This window comes from Mastomys coucha, unplaced genomic scaffold, assembly GCF_008632895.1.
Source record: "Mastomys coucha isolate ucsf_1 unplaced genomic scaffold, UCSF_Mcou_1 pScaffold21, whole genome shotgun sequence".
Taxonomy (NCBI): domain Eukaryota; kingdom Metazoa; phylum Chordata; class Mammalia; order Rodentia; family Muridae; genus Mastomys; species Mastomys coucha.
In genome coordinates this window covers 79,762,982-79,781,899 of record NW_022196904.1, presented here as the reverse complement: position 1 = coordinate 79,781,899, position 18,918 = coordinate 79,762,982, and the positions used below count along the sequence as shown (strand labels likewise).

At 36.2% G+C, this 18,918-nt stretch overlaps 1 protein-coding gene across 7 annotated transcripts in view; it reads right to left on the bottom strand.

Moving 5' to 3' along the window:
- Dlg2 (discs large MAGUK scaffold protein 2) overlaps positions 1 to 18,918 on the bottom strand; it is a 1,953,494-nt gene that overhangs the window by 1,521,422 nt on the left and 413,154 nt on the right. For all 7 annotated transcript variants that reach the window (XM_031387347.1, XM_031387348.1, XM_031387349.1 and 4 more), the window contains one exon: positions 6,841 to 6,915. In XM_031387347.1, the coding sequence (XP_031243207.1) occupies positions 6,841 to 6,915 (75 nt within the window). The remainder of the gene's footprint in view (positions 1 to 6,840; positions 6,916 to 18,918) is intronic.

Below are 18,918 nucleotides of genomic sequence, written 5' to 3'. Positions count from 1 at the left end.
AATAATAAAAACACCAAATGCACTAAACAAAGAAAGAATTTTAAAAACAGTAAGGGGAAAAGGTCAAGAAACATATAAAGGCAGGCCTATCAGAATTACACCAGACTTCCTACCAGAGACTATGAAAGCTAGAAGATCCTGGACAAATGTCATACAGACCCTACAAGAATACAAATGCCAGCCCAGACTACTATACCCAGCAAAACTCTCAATTACCATAGATGGAGAAAACAAGATATTCCATAACAAAACAAAATGTACACAACATCTTACCACAAATCCAGCCCTACAAAGTATAATAGATGGAAAACATAAGGAGCGAAACTACATCCTACAAGAAGCAAGAAAGTAATCTTTCAACAAGTCCACACAAACCTATTTCTACCTCTTACAACAAAAACAACAGGAAGTGACAATTACTTTTTCTTAATATCTTAATATGAAAATCAATATTACCAACATATCCTAATCGACTGAAGTCCAAAAATATGAGGAATTAGAAATTTGTTGATTGTCATCCAATGGTCTCTCTAATTTGGTAATTGGAGAAATAGGTCCAATATTGTACAATCTATATAAACTTTCAGCTTGTTTGTTCTGGCTGTGTACAACATAAGGGTCTTGAAATCTTGCTTCTCCTATCTCAGGAGAATAAAACATATTTATTTCATGTTTCTACACTATACTATGGTTTTCAGAACAGCTTATATATTTCAAAAGTATTTATATACCCAAAAGAAACATAGACGATTAACTAGGGAGGTGGCTCATAAGAGAACAACAAAGAGTGAGACTGAATGCTTTGCTTGACATTTTTAACTCTTGTATCAAGTTTGAAGAAGAGGGCTTTATAAGTTACTCTTTCTCTGAGATGAATGCTTTTCCAAATTATCACAGCTAATGAACCAAATTCTTACCCTCACTTAATGTCTGTGCCACCCTCCAAGCAGAACCATTGTTCATTGAAACAGTTGCTGAATGACTTTATGGATAGAATATCTTATTGCATACACCATTTCTTAAATGAATGTAACCTGTTCGCCGTGGGCTGAGAATAAAGTCACTCACTCAAGTCAAATAAAAAAAAAGAAAACACTCATATATTGTTTCTGAGAATATAAAATAATATAACTGCTTTTTTAAAAAGCTTGGATGTTGTGTTTAATACTATATATAAAATCACCATATGACACAGGAATAATAATTTTGCAGATACCCAATAAAACAGAAAACACATAACTATATAAAAACTCATATAAGAATATTCATGTTATTACTCATGATATTCAAAGGTACAAGCATGTCTTGTGTCTGTTGACTGAAAAATTGATTAAAAGAAGTATTATAACCAAATAGTTATACAACAGATAACAGACAATTATCCACCAAACAAGTAATAAAGGATAGATACATGTAATGATATAATAACCTTGAAAATAACAAAGTTAAAGCAACCAGTTATAGAAGACAGCACATTACACAAGTCTATCTTTAGGAATTGTCTTGAATAAGCAAGTTTTGGTGGGGAAAAATATATTCCTGATTTTTGGGAGAGGAGAGGCCGTGTACAGAGTACCTACTGAGGGGGATAGAGTTTTTCTGAGGGTCATGAACATATTCTAAAATTCATTGAGGTAAAACTTGTCCAATTCTATGAACAAACTAAAGAATATCACTTAAATTTTGTTTTTTTTTAAATAGGTAAACTGTATGCTCTACAGTAATATGAAGAAAATAAAGAATAATAATAGAGAAGAAGAAGAAGAACAGAAAATGTCCTAAACACTGTAACAGCTATACAGTAGGCTCAGATAAACTGAAAAGTTACTCCTGAAAATGCACAGGTATCTTTAAAAGTCACATTCTTTCTGTATTTTATCAAGTATTTATAGGATGGCAAAGGAAACATTTGGAAAAGACAGGTGATTGTGAGGTCCAAATATAAGTCAAATTGTTTAAAAGAGAATTGGAATTAAAATATTTAATTAAACATACAGAAGAAAGAAAACTCAGAACGCTGAGCTTCACCTTTTTTGAGCTTAGTTTTACAGTGAGCCTGCCTTTGATTTCCTGACTGATGGCAACTTACCTCTTAGCTTTAGATCCTGACACCTCTAGATTTGCTCACTTCCCTATAGACTTGTATATCTCCTATTCTCCTTGCTAGTTTTCATACATGTTAGCTGAGAATGTCTTTGCATCACCCACCTGGACCAATGCCCCCTCCATAAATGCCACTAGCCTTCTTTTCTGGGTATGTTTCAAAGCTCAGCGAAACAGAAACATTTTATGTGAGTATTTCAGGTCTCAGTAGTCTTTTAAACCCAGAAGAGAAAAGTAATATAAATCTAAAGTGCAATGGCTGGGAAAGAAAGAAGGTAGACTACCTCTGCATCTGTCCTACCTTCTGCATAGTTTCTTGATGTCCAGCCCATGAGTACAGCAAAATTGACACCAGAGCTATCCACAGAGCTCCCATTTACCAAAATGCACTGGACTTTTTCCTGAGATAATTCCCCTTGAGTGTCTCTTCCAAACCCATGACTGCTGCCCATATGGCCAGATACATGCGAGTCCCAGTGCTCACCAATTTGAGGTCCTGCATACTGTAATTTTCTATAATTTTCCTAAAACTATGATCATCTGATAATGGCCTAACTTTTCATTCCATAAAGAGACTCTTCATAGTATCAAAACTGTGCCCTAAAAAATAAAAATTGTGCCAAGTTATTGGAAAGGCAACATTCATCACAGCCATTATGGGTCTAATTTCCCAGCAGAAGAGTTAACCAGTGGTTCTGTCCTCATGAGAACTCTGAAAACTCCCGGAGAGCAGACACAATGTGATTTTATGATGGCTATGTGTTTCTGAGAGCCATGGACTAGGTATGTGAGCTTTATGCAAAGTTAAATGACATCAATTGCACTGGAAATAAAAAGAAAACAGTGGATGAGGAAAATTTATAGCTTTTGTTGTTATATAATGAGATAACAATATATGTATTATTGACATGTATTGTTTCCTGTCATCTTTTGAGAAATCCAAGGATCTGTTATAACTCATAACATGTGCTAAACATGAGAATAAACAAAATTTCATATACTGGGAGCACAATATTCTAATTTTCAAATATTTACATGATTTTTTTTAAAATTATGTAACAGATTTACTGCAATTAACATAATATGTGACAATATATAGATATGGCAGTATCTTTGATAAGTTCCTAATAGTCTTCGCCTAGGCCCCAGAATGCATGGACATTTTCTCAACTGCTTAAAAGTAGCAGAGTCATAAATACTGATATCTTACTTATGACCATACAAACTAACAGGGTATTCAACCAGTTAAACTGTGGGGTAAGAAAGAGTTTAGCTCTCGTGCCCACTGTAATCATACATGTATCTACACATGAGAGATAAATCGCAATTCTCCTCACTAGCAAATGTTATAATTATTCTAGAAATATAAGTGAAACTGGTGCAAATATACACATATGTAGATTCATACAATTCCATATAAAGTAATAAAATTCAATTATAATCACTGCAAAATAAAACCCCCAAAATTGCTTGGACAATGGATAATGAATGTAGAAGAGAATCAACTACACCCAGAGAAATGCATGAAGATAATAGAGACTATTCATTTATTATGTAAGAATGTATTAATTTATTTATAACCTGGTTCAGTCTCAGAGGATTTGAGACAGTTAAGACATCTTCTTAAAAACATGAAGTTATGAATTTCACTTTTTCCTCAGAGATAACAAAATGAAAATTAATGCCAAAACTGTTTTACCTACTTGCAGATTTTGTTATATAACTGTGTGACTTATGATATAGTTAGATCCATATTTTTCACTATCATAAAAGATTTCATTATCAAGTTCATCTTTAGTGATTTTTTTATACGTCTAACTATTGCAAAAAATCAGATCAGTGAAATTAATAGACATAAATTTTAAATCAGCTTTCTGGAAATGTCTGTCAGAGACGTAAAGCACTAACTTTAGTGAATAGGACTGGAGACTCAATAAATGTTGGTGATGACAATTTTCTTTTCACTGAAAGTAAATAAAAACAGTCAAACTCCTAATAAATAAATACAGCCAATAATTTGAAGAGAAAGATTTGAACAGAAACTTATGGCTGTCTATTAATCACTAGAACCTTTTCACAGTCAGATTTCTGAATATGCAAGAACTTAGAATGGCCAGTTCCAAGAGTCTCAGCAACTAGAGATCACAAAGCACTTCCTTAAGTGTTCACTCATGTGAGTCAATAGCAATGCCCTCTAGTCTTGTATATCCTTAAGACAAATAGTAGATTCTCAGAAGCAAGAATCCATGTATCTCTGCTGGTGCTGGTATCTCAGAAGCAAGAATCCACCTCTCTCTCAGTACTAGAAGCAAGAATCCACCTATCTCCATTGGTATTAGTACCTACTAGTATTAGTATCCATAAGACAAATAGTAGATTCTCAAAAGCAAGAATCCATGTATCTCTGCTGGGTTTAGTAGGTGCCAGGAAAATGGGTAGAGCAAGCTCAAGCACTCCAAGCAGGGCCACTGGAAGTCTACCTCTGTGGTTGGAGGAGTTACCTGCAGAGAAACAAGTCATCATGCATTGCATTGATCTTCCAGAGGTACCTCCCTCACTAGGGAATATGATTACCTGTTAATAATGACAGGGAAAATTTATAAGTCAGCAGCTCTCAATCTCAAAGCAGAAGCCACATTTAGTTTCTAAGGCTTCTGTGTGGATACAGGTAGGAACTAGATTTTAGTGTCAACAAGACCGGCTCATGATCTACAGAAAGCATTTTAAAACGTAGTCATCTACTTATTTCTTAAGTTCCTATAATAGGAAGACCTTATCTGGAATCCTCTGGCTCCTAAGAGTACAAATGAAAACTATTTTCAGTAACTCCAAAGACCATATTCTAACAATATGTTGCCAGGGTTCCCTTACTTTGGATTTCATATTGAAAGAAATCTTTTTGGTGTTAAACACAGGTATATCTGATATAGCATGGACACTATTTTATTAAAGACTATAAGAAAATGGACACTACTTATTTCATGATTATATCACCATAAATTTGTATACTAACTAATAAATTTTTCTAGTGTAAAGATAAATTTCTCAAAGTACACATTTTGTGTGATGAACTCGGTGAAACAAAATGGATAAAAGGTCCCATCTTATATCAAATACTTCTGATTTCAATAACAATCCAAGTATAAGACACCAATAATGCAGTAGAGAAGTCATCTGAAAGTTATTTTGATTCTAGAATAAAAACTCAACCCCAAATGGCCAGACAACAGAATTATCCCTCTTTGTAAAGAAATATTGGAGTGGGAAAAATAAAGCTTACTGAAGCCCACATTCAAATACAGCACTTACTAAAGATACCAGCTACCAGCATACTAAAAATTTATATCTGAGCCTCAGTCATCAGAGCCCTCCAATAAAAAAGGGGACTTACTTAGGAATTTGTACATTAGGACCCTGAAAAGCGTATTGTCTCCTCGAATGAACAGACATATAAATCAGTAATTGTAAGATAATGTCACTGAGGACACAATAAAAGGAGTGACTGCTGAAGAACTAAAACTGTTAAAACTCATTTCTACCTGGCAGCAGTAGTGTCCCTATACACACACTCCCCTCTGGCCATCTGCTCACAAAAAAAAGGCGACATTTTTATTTTTTAAGTCTCTGGCAAGTCTGGACTGCTTCTGCACAGCAGGAATCCCTCCAAAATTTATCTTTATCATCTCCTTGACTAAAGGTGATCCCATCTTCCCTTCCTCCCTCATACCAACAAAGACAAGGAAGGAAATAGTCTTTTACAGATCTGAAGGAGGAGTAGCCTCCCCCAAGTGTACTTTACAACACCACAGAAGGCCTGTCATGGCAGTCAAGAGGCCCCTTTCAACAGCTTGTTCTTCAACAATAGATGCAAGTATTTAGTTGACTTCATACATCACTTCTAGATCTCCTACAGAGAGGGTTAAATGAGAAAAATGCCACAAAGTAGCTTTCTGATTTCTTGTCCACGTCACACACATTCTTTCATGCCCGGCAAAGTGTCGGTTATAGCAAAGGTAATTCCCAGAGGTGCCACTGTCATCTCTATCAGGCAGTGCACAGGTAAGAGAATATCATACAAATCAGTCTCTCTCTTTCATTTACTTCACTGCACAATGTAATAGAGCCAGCACAGGAAAAGAGAGGTACGGAATCTGGCGTCTCTTGCCAGTTCTACAATTGATATGCTATTCTTACTCTGTGTGGTTAAGTCTTCTATCTGCAACCCAAGGATAATAACATACTACCTGCTTATTTCAGAGGCACTTGAATAATTCTCAGATAGAAGAGTCCACACAAATGCAGAGTCTATTATTACAGGAAGGCTTGGAAATTGCCAGTCCATTTATTCATCACGATTAAGCAGTCAACAAAACAATGTAGTAAAAGCATCTTCTCCAATGCATCTCAAGATCAAATAGTGCTGAATATGCAGCTATTTGGAAAAACACATGTGAAAATACATTCATTTTAATGACCATGCAAATCTAACTCATCAATACCTCATTTAGAGAAGTACTTTGCAAGTTTTCCTGACTCAAAATAGAGTCCCTAATCATGGTGACTTTATAATACACTGCTGTCTGAAAAGGCATTTTTTCCTTATCAAATGTTTTCTCAACTCTAAAGTTTTAGACCATATTCTAGCTCATTTAGACCATATTCTAGCTCATTCCAGAAGGTTATTCTAGAATAAAACACCATCTCTTTTTTATTGTAATCAGTCTTAAAGTGACTTACAGTACAGTGGTGGACAGGCATCCAGGCAGGGGCTTCCACTGAACAGTTCTGGGCGGGGCATTTGCCTTGGTTTTGCTAAAAATAAGTAAAAACTGGATTATTTTACATATATTACATAAATTGACACATATTAGGTGGCACATTTATAATAATTAAGCTGATTACCATAATTAGAAGTATTGAAGAAACTTCTGAGGCTGATTTTTGGTGCAGTCTTACAGAAAATGACATATATATTTCTAGTCTAATTAAGACATAGGGAAATATCCTGTGTTTTGCTTCATTACTTTGGGAATAGGAATTTAGCACCATGCTTACTTAGCAGTTGCCCTTCTAGACCCCCAACAGGAACCATAAGAACACTCTGCTACTCCTGATTCAGAACTCCTGATGCTCCTTTCAAATCAACATCAACAGGCTCTGTACCCTCCTATCTTTGAAGTGGAGGTAGAGAAAGACTCATCTGTAAGCCCCTCCTGAATAGAAGCTAGCAGTGGGATTCTCTCCAGGGTGTTTCATAGGACTCAAGAATTTAGGGGTGAATAGTTTAGATTATAGAGGCCTTCCTTGACTCATTAGAAGCAGAACTTCAGCAAAGTGAAACAATCTGCTCAAAGAACCAGCAGTCTGACATTTTAAACCATTTCTAAGACTCTTATTTCTGTTTAAGTAATTTATCTCTAATTAACATTTTCCTACTTTTATCCTGTAAACTGTCATTCTAATTGCCCTTTTAGGAAGGAATCAAGTGGCCCTTTAACTGACAGTACTATGTCAGTCTGCAATCATGTTTAGTCCCAAGAGGAGTGGGGTTCTAACAGGACATCTTGTACTTCTCTCCTTGTATACTAGATGTGAGGATATAGGCATTCTGTAATGTTAATAACTGTTATAAAAACCACAGATAGGATTGATTAAGCCACTTACTTTTCATGGGTTGGTTTGGACCTATTGGATAATTATTAGTAACCACAATGAATAAAATTTATATCAATAGAAATCATGATATGATTATACAGGGCAGACATCAGAGTCTAAAGGATGCTAATCAACTCACCAAAGCCTCACCCTGCTAGGAAAGAGCATAGTAAGAATCTGGCTGACTGCTGCCCATGTATGCTCCTTCTTCTACAAGAAGCTGCCTCTGTTGTTTTTATTTGCTATCTGCTCCATTAGGCTAACGGAATGTTATCATACAATCTGATTTGATCTTATCAACCACCCTAACATTTCTGATTTAGCTGAATGAAAAGCTGCATTACTGATTTCTATGCTCTTATAATGCAAATATTTGAGCATGTATGTTTCAGTGAATTTTTTAAAATTTCCATGCAATCTTTATTGAGGTGATTTACTTTCAAAGCAGCAATAAGCTCTGAAATTCTGCATGAGTGATTTTGGATAAAGTCACTGTAAAAAAATGAATTCGTATCATCAATCTTTATGTTCAGCCAGCTCATTTTTCTGGCTTAAATCGAAACATAACTAGTAGAGCTAGCATGATCCACAAGGCACATGGTTCAGTTTCCAGATGACCACAATTTTATGCTAAGCTATGCCATGTGCTTGCTGTCATTTGTTGTTCTTGGTAGTCAAGTATGTCAAACAAGGTTATTACCATGACTAGTTAGCAGGAACGTTATCAGTGATGAATACTAATTCACTTCAAATAACCATGCCATACAAGGATAGATACTAAAAAATAAATCCATCTTTTGATTTATGTTAGATAAATGAATAATAAATAAGTGTGTGTGTGTGTGTGTGTGTGTGTGTGTGCATGCACATGCGCATGTGTAGGTTTAAGATTTTGAAATAAGAGTATTACTATGATGGTTTATATATGCTTGGGCCAGGGAGTGGCACTATTTGGAGGTGTGACTTTGTTGGAGTAAGTGTGTCACTGCAGACATGGGCTTTAAGATCCTACTCCTAGCTGCTTGCCAGTCAGTATTCCATGAGCAGCCTTCAGATGAAATGTAGAACTCTCTTTCTCCACAACCTCTCCAGCATCTGCTGTTACCTGAGTTTTTTTATCCTAGCCATTTTGATTGGTGTGAGATGGAATCTCAAGGTTGTTTTGATTTGCATTTCCCCGATGACTAAGGATGTTGAACATTTTTTTAGGTGCTTATCAGCCATTCAGTATTCCTCAGTTGAGAATTCTTTGTTTAGCTTTATACCCCATTTTTTAATAGGGTTACTTGTTTCTCTGGAGTCTAACTTCTTGAGTTCTTTGTATATATTGGATATTAGCCCTCTATAAGATATAGGTTTGGTAAAAATCTTTTCCCAATTTGTTGGATGCCGTTTTGTCCTATTGACAGTGTCTTTTGCCTTACAGAAGCTTTGCAACTTTAGGGACTGCAAGCTGGTACAACTACTCTGGAAATCAGTTTGGCAGTTCCTTCGGAAATTGGACATAGTACTACCAGAGGACCCAGCTATACAACTCCTGGGCATATACCCAAAAGAAGCTCCAACATGTAATAAGGACACATAATCCACCATGTTCATAGCAGCCTTATTTATAATAGCCAGAAATTGGAAACAACCCAGTTGTCCCTCAACAAAAGAATGGATACAGAAAATGTGGTACATCTACACAATGGAGTACTACTCAGCTATTAATAACAATGAATTTATGAAATTCTTAGGGGGATGGATGGATCTGGAGAATATCATCCTGAGTAAGGTAACCCAATCACAAAAGAACACACTTGGTATGCACTCTCTGATAAGTGGATATTAGCCCAGAAGATCGGAATACATGAAGTACAATCTACAAACCACATGAAACTCAAGAAGAAGGAAGACCAAAATGTGGACACTTCATTCCTTCTTAAAAGGGGGAAGAAAATACCCATGAAAGGAGTTGTAGAGACTAATTGTGGAGCAGAGACTGAAGAAAAGATAATGCAGCCTGATATAGCTATCTCCTGAGAGGCTCTGACAGTACCTAACTAATACAGAAGTAGAGGCTCACAGCCATCCATTGAACTAAGTACAGGGTCCCCAATGAAGGAGCTAGAGAAAGGACCCAAGGAGCTGAAGGGTTTGCAAACCCTTAGGACAAACAAGGATATGAACTAACTAGTACCCTCAGAACTCCCAGGGACTAAAACATCAACTAATGAATACACATGGTGGGACTAATTGCTCCAGCAGCATATGTATATTAGAGGATGGCCAAATCAGTCATCAATAGGAGGAGAGGCCCTTGGCCCTGTGAAGGTTCTATGCCTCAGTGTAGGGGAATGCTAGGGCCAGTAAGCAGGAGAGGGTAGGGTGGCAAGCAGGGGGAGGGGGAGAGTACAGGGGTTTGTTCTTGTTGTTTTTGGGTTTTTTGGTTTTTGGGTTTTTTTGTTTGTTTGTTTTTGGAGGGGAAACTGGGAAAGGAGATATCGTATGACATGTAAATAAAGAAAATATCTAATAAAATAAAAATTTAAAAAAAAAGTAGAACTCTCAGCTCCTCCTATGTCATACCTGCCTAGATGCTGCCATGTTCCCACCTTAATAATACTGGACTGAACCTCTGAAGCTGTAAGCCAGCCCCAATTAAATGTTGTCCTTTATAAGACTTGGCTTGGTCATGGTGTCTGTTCATAGCAGTAAAACCTTTACTAAGACACTTACTAAGATGCTATTTATTGAGCTAGCAAGAAGCTCAGTCTCCATGTGGGTCCCGCAACAATTAGAGTGGAGGAGGCTTTTCCTAAAGCTCTAGCCTGACTGTGGTATTCTTTCCACAGCAGAGCTGCTTTGTCTGGCCTCAGTGGGAGAGGATGCACCTAATCCTACAGACACTTGAGATGTGGAGGGAAGTACCCTCAAGGGGAGATCTACCCTCTAAGAGGATAAGGGCAGAAGAATGGAGGGAGGGACTTTGTAAGGGGAGGAACAGCTCTGGGGCACCATTTGAGATGGAAAGGAAGGAAGAAAGGAAGGAAGGAAAGAAGGAAGGAAGGAAGGAAGGAAGGAAGGAAGGAAGGAAGGAAGGAAAGAATTATTTCAGGAGTTAAAGCAGTTGCTGTACAAGGCAGATGATCTGTACTCGGGTTTTTTTTTTTTTAAGAAGTTTTATTGATTCTTTGAAAATTAATAAAATACAATGAATTTTCATCATATTTACTGCTCTCTCATCTAATTCTTACCAGATCTATCTCTACCTCCCTATGCATCCAATCTCATGATCTTTTTGATTTTAGGGATAGTAGGAGGTCGTAGTTTGCTTTGTAAACCTATCAAGTCCGATTGTTGTTGCCAAAATACTCTTAGCTTCTGTGGCCATCCACTGGAATGTGGTCAGCCTATCACCTTTATTGAAAGCTATCTCTTCTCCTCCCAGAAGCTATCTTGTAGAACAGGGATGGGACTTTGTCCACAGCTCTACCTACTCTGTGTGGGAATTTTGTCTGGCTAAAGCTTGCACAGGTGTTGTACATGCTGTCAAAATTCCTGACCACATGTATACAACGTTCCTGCTGTGTCCACAGAGTGCTTCTGCCTTCTAGCCCTCTACCAACTCTTAAATCTGAGCCTTCCCTCTGAGACAATTCTCAGACCTTGGGAAGAAGGGTATAGTAGCTCATCTTTTATATACTTGTTGTACATCTTTATGAAGAATATAGCAAAAAAAAAAAATCCAGGAAACATGTGAGTTGTGTGAGCCATATAATCACTCGTATTAGATACAAGACAGGAAGGAGTGCTGCATTAGTTAATTATCTTTTTCCAAACCCCACTCATCCAATAATGTAATATATTTCTTCTACCAAGGGGTTTACTCTCTACTGAGAGCCCCTATTATTCTAGTCTAGTGTAGGGTTATCTACAAGTACTATTGAATGCCAATAATACATTATTCCCTTATGATGGGGGTTTGAGTAGCTGCGGGAAGCGTCTGCAGACACCAGGCCCAGGCAGTTCCACGTGTAAGAGGTTTAATTGGAAGGGGGTAGGTGGGTAGCAGTGCAGGAAGAAAGAGGGGAGAGAGAGAAGAAAAGAAAAGAGAGAAAGATGGAGGAAAGTACATATATACATATATATATATATATATATATATATATATATATATATATATATATATATATATATGTTGTGACGTAGCAGTCCAGGTAAAGGTGGGAGCTGAACCCAATGTATTCTGGGAATATGGTGGCCCTTGCCTGGCGACAGGTCTGTGGACCCGCCCATATCTGCCACAGGTTCTGGAAGCTAACACCTTATGTTAGAGTAATTTTTTAAAAAGGAAAGAAAAGGACTACTGAAGAGCAGATAGTCTCATAGAGCCTTCTACTTCACTGTGGTTGTTGAAAAGCCAGCACCATGTTGTATCTGTCACTTCACTGAACCCTCAATGAAAACAGATATGACAACAGTTAAAGGAACTGCCACTAGAAACATTGTAAAAGACAACCTGCACATTATAAAGCCCAATATGTACCAAATATGTGTCTAATTAACAATTTTTCCACTAATTATGATGATAAGATAGATTGATAATAAAGATAGAATGGAATTTTAAAAATTTTCTCTTCATGTTTTAAAGTTTTTCATCTCCATTTGAATACATTTGTACACTTTATATGCACAGTATGGCATGCCATGTTGTCAGGTGGCTCCTACTTTCCATATCTGTGGCCTTTAAAACAAATATGAACATCATTAAAAAAAAGAAAATCATCTGACTAGCTTACCTGGTAAGCAACAAATACTGTGGCAAGATGTTTTAGAGCCTGACCACCTCGCAAAGATCTGAGGTCAAAGTTAATAATAAGTTCCCCTGCAAATGAACTTGCCTCTTCCTTTCCAATCACCCACCTACAGTTTTAGACCTGTATATTGAGATCTAGGGTCAGCAATACTGACCTTGAATAATATGTCTTTAGGAGAAAACTATCAGGAAGTTTTGGTCTTTTACAAAACAATGGAAAATGTAGGTTGAAGTATCTCAGTCTCTTGCTCCTTGATATAAACATCTATCATATACCTTTCTACTATGTCCTAGTCTAGAATTCTTTCTTTCTTTTTTTTTCAGAATTCTTTCTAATGTATCAAAAGCTGACATATTTTTTTTTCTGAAAAGATAGGCACAGGTTGTAAAAGACAATTTGTACATTATAAAGCCTAATGTGCACCAAATATGTGTCCAAGTAACAAATTTTCCTCTAATTATGAGGATAAGATAAAGAAGTCAATGTAAGTTTATTTCACAGACCAAAGTCTTCACAGTTACAAACTCTTCTCAGAATGCTTGAAATGTTGCTTTCATAGATTTAAGTATCAGTACAACTATGTGTTAACATATAAATATAAAATTGGTATAAATACTCATAAAATGTGTTTTTTAAGTAAGAAACATATATAAAGAAATTTTGAAAATATCTTTATCCCAAATAATTTTTATATTATATAACTATAGGTAACTTCAAAGAAAGATGTTGTAGAGAGAAAATCATGTTACCAGGATCAAAATAACAATATTAATAAGTTAATTCCATATATTAATATATTATATTATAGTAAACATAGTATAAATTGACCATATTATTATATTATAATATTTATAATGTTAAAATATATACACAGGTTATAACATATGAGAAATCCATCCTACAAGCCTAAGATGAGATTAAAAGGAGATTCTAAAAGAGACACTAAACAACACACATAATTTTCAGGGATATGCCAAAGAGTCACCCTTTTGTGATGAGCATCTATAAGGATGGTGAGAAAATTAGCTATTGCAGACAGACATTCCTTAGGGAAGAGGTTGAGTTTTCTCTTCTAGTGAAGAAGCAACAGTTGATCCTCAAATGGCAACTAAATACAACCAACCATCTTAGGTTTATGTCAGTATGGTGGGGTCTGCCATTTTCTTTGTTTTTATTGCTAGTATCAACATCATCATGTATGAATCTCAGAGAGGAGAAAGCATTCCAGGCCAACCAGCTGGTAAACAGTAGAAAGGAGAAAAGTGAACTTAGAAACTCTTTCCCCAACACCAGTGTCGGATCTGAATATTCCACAGTGAGAATATTTCATCTGGGAAGTATTTGGAATTTCAACTTTTTTTTGAGACAGAATTTATCAATGTTGCCCTGGCTGATCCAGAACTTGCTCTATAGATCAGGCTGGTCTTCAACTCAGAGATAAACTTGTCTCTGCCTCCTGAGTGCTGGGGTTAAAGGCATGTGCCGCCATGACTATCAGGACTGGACAATCTTGATAACTGAGTAGAGTATATTTGTGACTTTACATGATTGAGGGATTTTGTTCTTCTTAAGTGATTATTAAGTCACATGCCTGCTAAAGTTACAGAGCAAGTTAGGGAACACTGATGTTTAACCATTACAATCAAACCATGTGGAGCCTTGAAATAAAGTGGGTCTAGGATTTTTGAGTCTACCTAGTCTGTTATTTTATGTAGATATGTAAAGAATAAGCTGACAAATAATTATTTTTCCTTTTTAGTTGGTAACAATTACACATTTCTTAGTATGTGACTGTATCCTTCCCTGGTCTTCTTGTGTTTTGGTTTGGTTTGGTTTGGTTTTTTGTTTCATTTTCTTGCATTGTGAAAGATATTTTAAAGAGATTGGTTTAATTATTAAGCCCTAAGCATGTTTTTGGCCTTTCTCCATAGGATACTGAGAACAAGAAGTATTCAGTGGGAATTGATGGCTGTACTGAGTCTCCTCATACTTCCCATGATACTCTAGGAAGACAGTTGCCCAGGCTGGCACAGGTACTGTTTGTAACTGTACTTATCTATCTTAAGGGCAAATATTTAAGGTTGTTATTAGATCTTATACTGGCTTAGTATATTAGTGGTTGTAGATTCTTCTCTAACAATCATGACTTCACTAGCACTGAGTGGTTAGCAAGGCTTCTAGTACCCAGCATGGTACTCCTCTTGCTGAGTAGGTCTTTACTCCAATTAGAGAGCTGCTATTATTGCCAATATAGGTGTACCTCTACTGCACCACTAGAGCTTTTGTGTCATACTGGTCATTGACATGGTTCATAGGGCATGATAGCTTCCTAGAGCTGTTGGTTGCCTACCTCTGTTACCATGAGAGCTAGTAGTACTCAGGGAGTAGACATTCATGTCATTTTAAGTTTCTGAAAAATGTCTCTGAAGGGCATGATGTCTTCCAGAATAGAGACTCACCTCTTACCTCTAGAGATCAACCAAAAGTAATAGCAATAATCTGTATGTTTTGTATGTCTCTTGGATATCTCTGACCAGAAACTCAAAAGATAGCTACTAATGTCTGGTATGGAAGGTTTTGTTGTGTTCTTTGGATCCTGGAGAAAGCACCCTTCATAAAAACCGCAACCAAACAAAATGCAGAGATGAGGAACCCCTTCTCAATGGACATATCTGCAAAAGTGTCTCAGAGAACATTCCAGAAGAGGTGACAGAAAGATTGTTAACTTGCTCTGAGATTGTGTCAGAAACTATTTCCATAAAATCTCACCAGCATGACTGCTAAACCATTATTTGAAGAGAGAGGACACCAATGATCATGCCGAAGTGGCCAGACAATAGCATAGGAGGCTTCAACCTTTCACAAGGAAGCATAGGCAACTGAGGAAAGTTGATAGTGGACGAGACAGTGTTTCCCAAGAAAGAACACACCAATTGGCTGTCTAGGGTAAAATGGTCAGTCTTGAAAACAAGTAACATCATATGGATAGAACAGTTCATATTTATGAACTTGAGTATATATGTATTTACACATATGCATGCAATAATAATTAATAAATAACAAGGCCATGAATTTAAAGGGGAACAAAAAGGGGTGTATGGGAGAGCTTGTGAGGAGAAAATAAAGAAAAAATGTTGTGATTATATTATAAACTCAAAAATTAAATCATTTTAATGACTTTGCTACCCAAGTTAATAAAAGAAAGTAGGCTCTAAAGTCTCAGACTGGACTTATTTAAAGATAATAAATAGAAGCCGTTTCTATGACTTGATAAGGCATGATCCCCCCCAGTGGGTTCCAGTTAACTGTCAAGCACTCTAAGCATATTGTTGGCTCACTCCATCATCACACTGATCCTGACAGCTTGTCAGTGGAAGTGCTTAGTACCATAAAGAACCCACTGCATCCAGGTTAGAATGCCAGAGTATTAATTAGTTATTCCTTTGGGATATTTTGTGTTTTAGCCTCTGTGAATCTGAGCTTCTCTTTCATAAAATAGCAAACACCACCCCCAATTTACAAGAGTGCTGTAAGGATGCTATGCATATTGTAAAGTAGTAAGATAAGTAAGTATTTAACTTGCATAATGCTTCCTGGAAAAGCTCTTTCTCCTGTGCTTCTTAGCTTCTCAGAGCTTATATTATCACCTCTGAGTATAAAATAATAATATTTACCTCACAGGATTACCATGAAAATTAAATGAGAATAAGTGTGAGAAACTTCTTAGCAAAAACCAAGAACTTCTGCTCCTGGTGTTATATGGAAGCTTTTGTTGATAAAAAGGAAGACACACAGAAAAAACAGGAAACTGGGCCAGTTTTAAGATGACTAGATTTAGGAATCTAATTTGACTATACAGTTGGGATCCTGAACTTGAGATCACTAGTCTGCTAATAATTTTAAGAAAATACAATGTACTTTTAATGTTCTGTAGAGACATGTGTCAATACTCCCTTGATCTCTAAATCTCTAAAGTTCATCATTATATACAGTGCACATTGATATGCCATAAGCTAATCTTTGGAGTCCAAGATTTTAAAATATAGTTTCACAAACTGCATTAAATGTAATTAATATTTGCATTTTGGCACTGTATTCCACAATGAAGATGACCCAAAAATGGGCTAAAATTGATCTTCTTGAGAGGAAAAAAATATTGGACATGATCTGTGCTGCAATCAGTGAGCATTCTTCACTGGAATTTCTCATCTATTAAATCCTGAACTACAAAATAATGTGGGAACAGCAGTAACTGTTACTTCTAGAAATTTCTAACTACACACCTCTTCCCAAATATATGTTAAAAATCCCTGTAAAGAAACCTTTTTTGGTTAGTAAATAACAACAAAAGTAAATAGTATCATTCAGAAACTAGGTGAAATCAATTTATGTTGTTTTTACAGTTATCATAGACGCACACATACACATACACACACACACATATACACACACAAACACACACACAAATGCTGAAAATGTTTAGCAGACCTAATTATTTCTGAAATGTATAGTTTCTAATTTTTAAAAGTTACAATAAATACATAGAAAATGAGACATCTACCATATTTCCAAAGAATGATTTTAAAACAAGCTTTTAATATGATATAATTACAACTTATTATTTTTTTGTTTTGGTTTGGTTTTTGTTTGGTTTTTGAGACAGGGTTTCTCTGTGTAGCCCTGGCTGTCCTGGAACTCACTTTGTAGACCAGGCTGGCCTCGAACTCAGAAATCTGCCTGCCTCTGCCTCCCAAGTGCTGGGATTAAAGGCATGTGCCACCACCGCCCGGCTAATTACAACTTATTAAAATGCAATTCAAAAAAATGTTTTCCTCTTATCCTCTTGGATTTCAAAGCACATATATATGTTAGATTGTTAGATGGTATTGTCTAAAACTATACATGCAATACCATCAACTTAAATGTATTCCAGGAAGAATACTCAGATACCTACAATTATATGAAACCTTGGCAAAAATGTTGAGTCAATGGATATACAGTATTCTGGATTTGTAGAAATTTTTAATTGATGAAGAATGAACAGGCTGTTGTGGCTGAGATGCCATAGAAAATACCAAGCCATCAGCCAGGAAGGTGCAGCAATTAGATTTATCCTAGATTTAAAAAGTACCTCACAATGGTGAAGTAAATTGCATGCATATTAATTCAGTACAGTTTTAGTTTAAACGAACTAGCAAAACATACCATGGCTTGAAACTCCAGGAGATAGGGAATTTATTTGGGTAAAATTGAACATTTTTTACTCATAGCTTATTTAAGAAATGAGTTTCAAGTTTTTAAACTCATAAACAGGTTTATACACATACACACACACACACACACATACACACATCTATGTATGTATCTATATATGCATGCAATAACAGTAAAGAAGATGTCTAGGAATTGAAGAAGAGTGGGGATGGACATGGGGGAAGATTTAGAAGGAGGTAAGAGAAAGGAGAAATATAATTACTTTATAATCTTTAAAATTGGGGCTGGAGAGATGGCTCAGCAGTTAAGAGCACTGATTATTTTTCCAGAGGTCCTGAGTTCAATTCCCAGCAACCATCCAGTGGCTCACAGCCATCTATAATACAATCCAACACCCTCTTCTGTGCTTGAAGGCAGCTACTATGTACTCACATAAATAAAACAAATAAATATTTTTTAAAATTAGGAAGTATTTTTAAAATACTTTAATTTCTTTTCAGTTTTGTTTGAAATAGCATGAAATACTGGAAAGGTCATATAAAAAAAAGTCTCAGTTTTTTTATGTGTTTCTATACAACCAAAAGTAGCTGCCAATTGAGTTAAGTAGTATGATTTATATCTTGAAAGTTACTTTTGAAAATTCTTTTCTCACTTTAACTAAGTGGTCCTCAAAGAGATTCTCCATTGACTACTTCTCTTCTTGTAAAACTATTTGGTTACTTTGAATCATTTTTCTGAGGGGCTTCTGCATATTATCAATAAAACATTTGAAACTACATGAAGCTTAACCACAAAATAACAGGCATCTAGGGCCCCTTGTGTAGGGTGCTTGTGTCAGCTTTGGGAAGCTGTGTGAGCCTCATATGATAATCTTATCGCAGGTTTGGTTTCTTTTAGTTGTTACATAGGATAAACACATCCAGTGGAACAGATACACTTTGTTATCTGAATACAAATCAAGAAAAAGCAGCAGCAGAATTTCTGTGAGTAGTTTCCTGGGCGAGTTCATCATTACAAACTGAGTACACCTGCCTCAAAAGTAACACCATCGCACACTACAATTTAGCCAATTCCCTCATGCCCAGATCTATGCAGATGAGCGGGTACCTAGGCACAGGAAACCACTTGTCAATTTCACATCAAT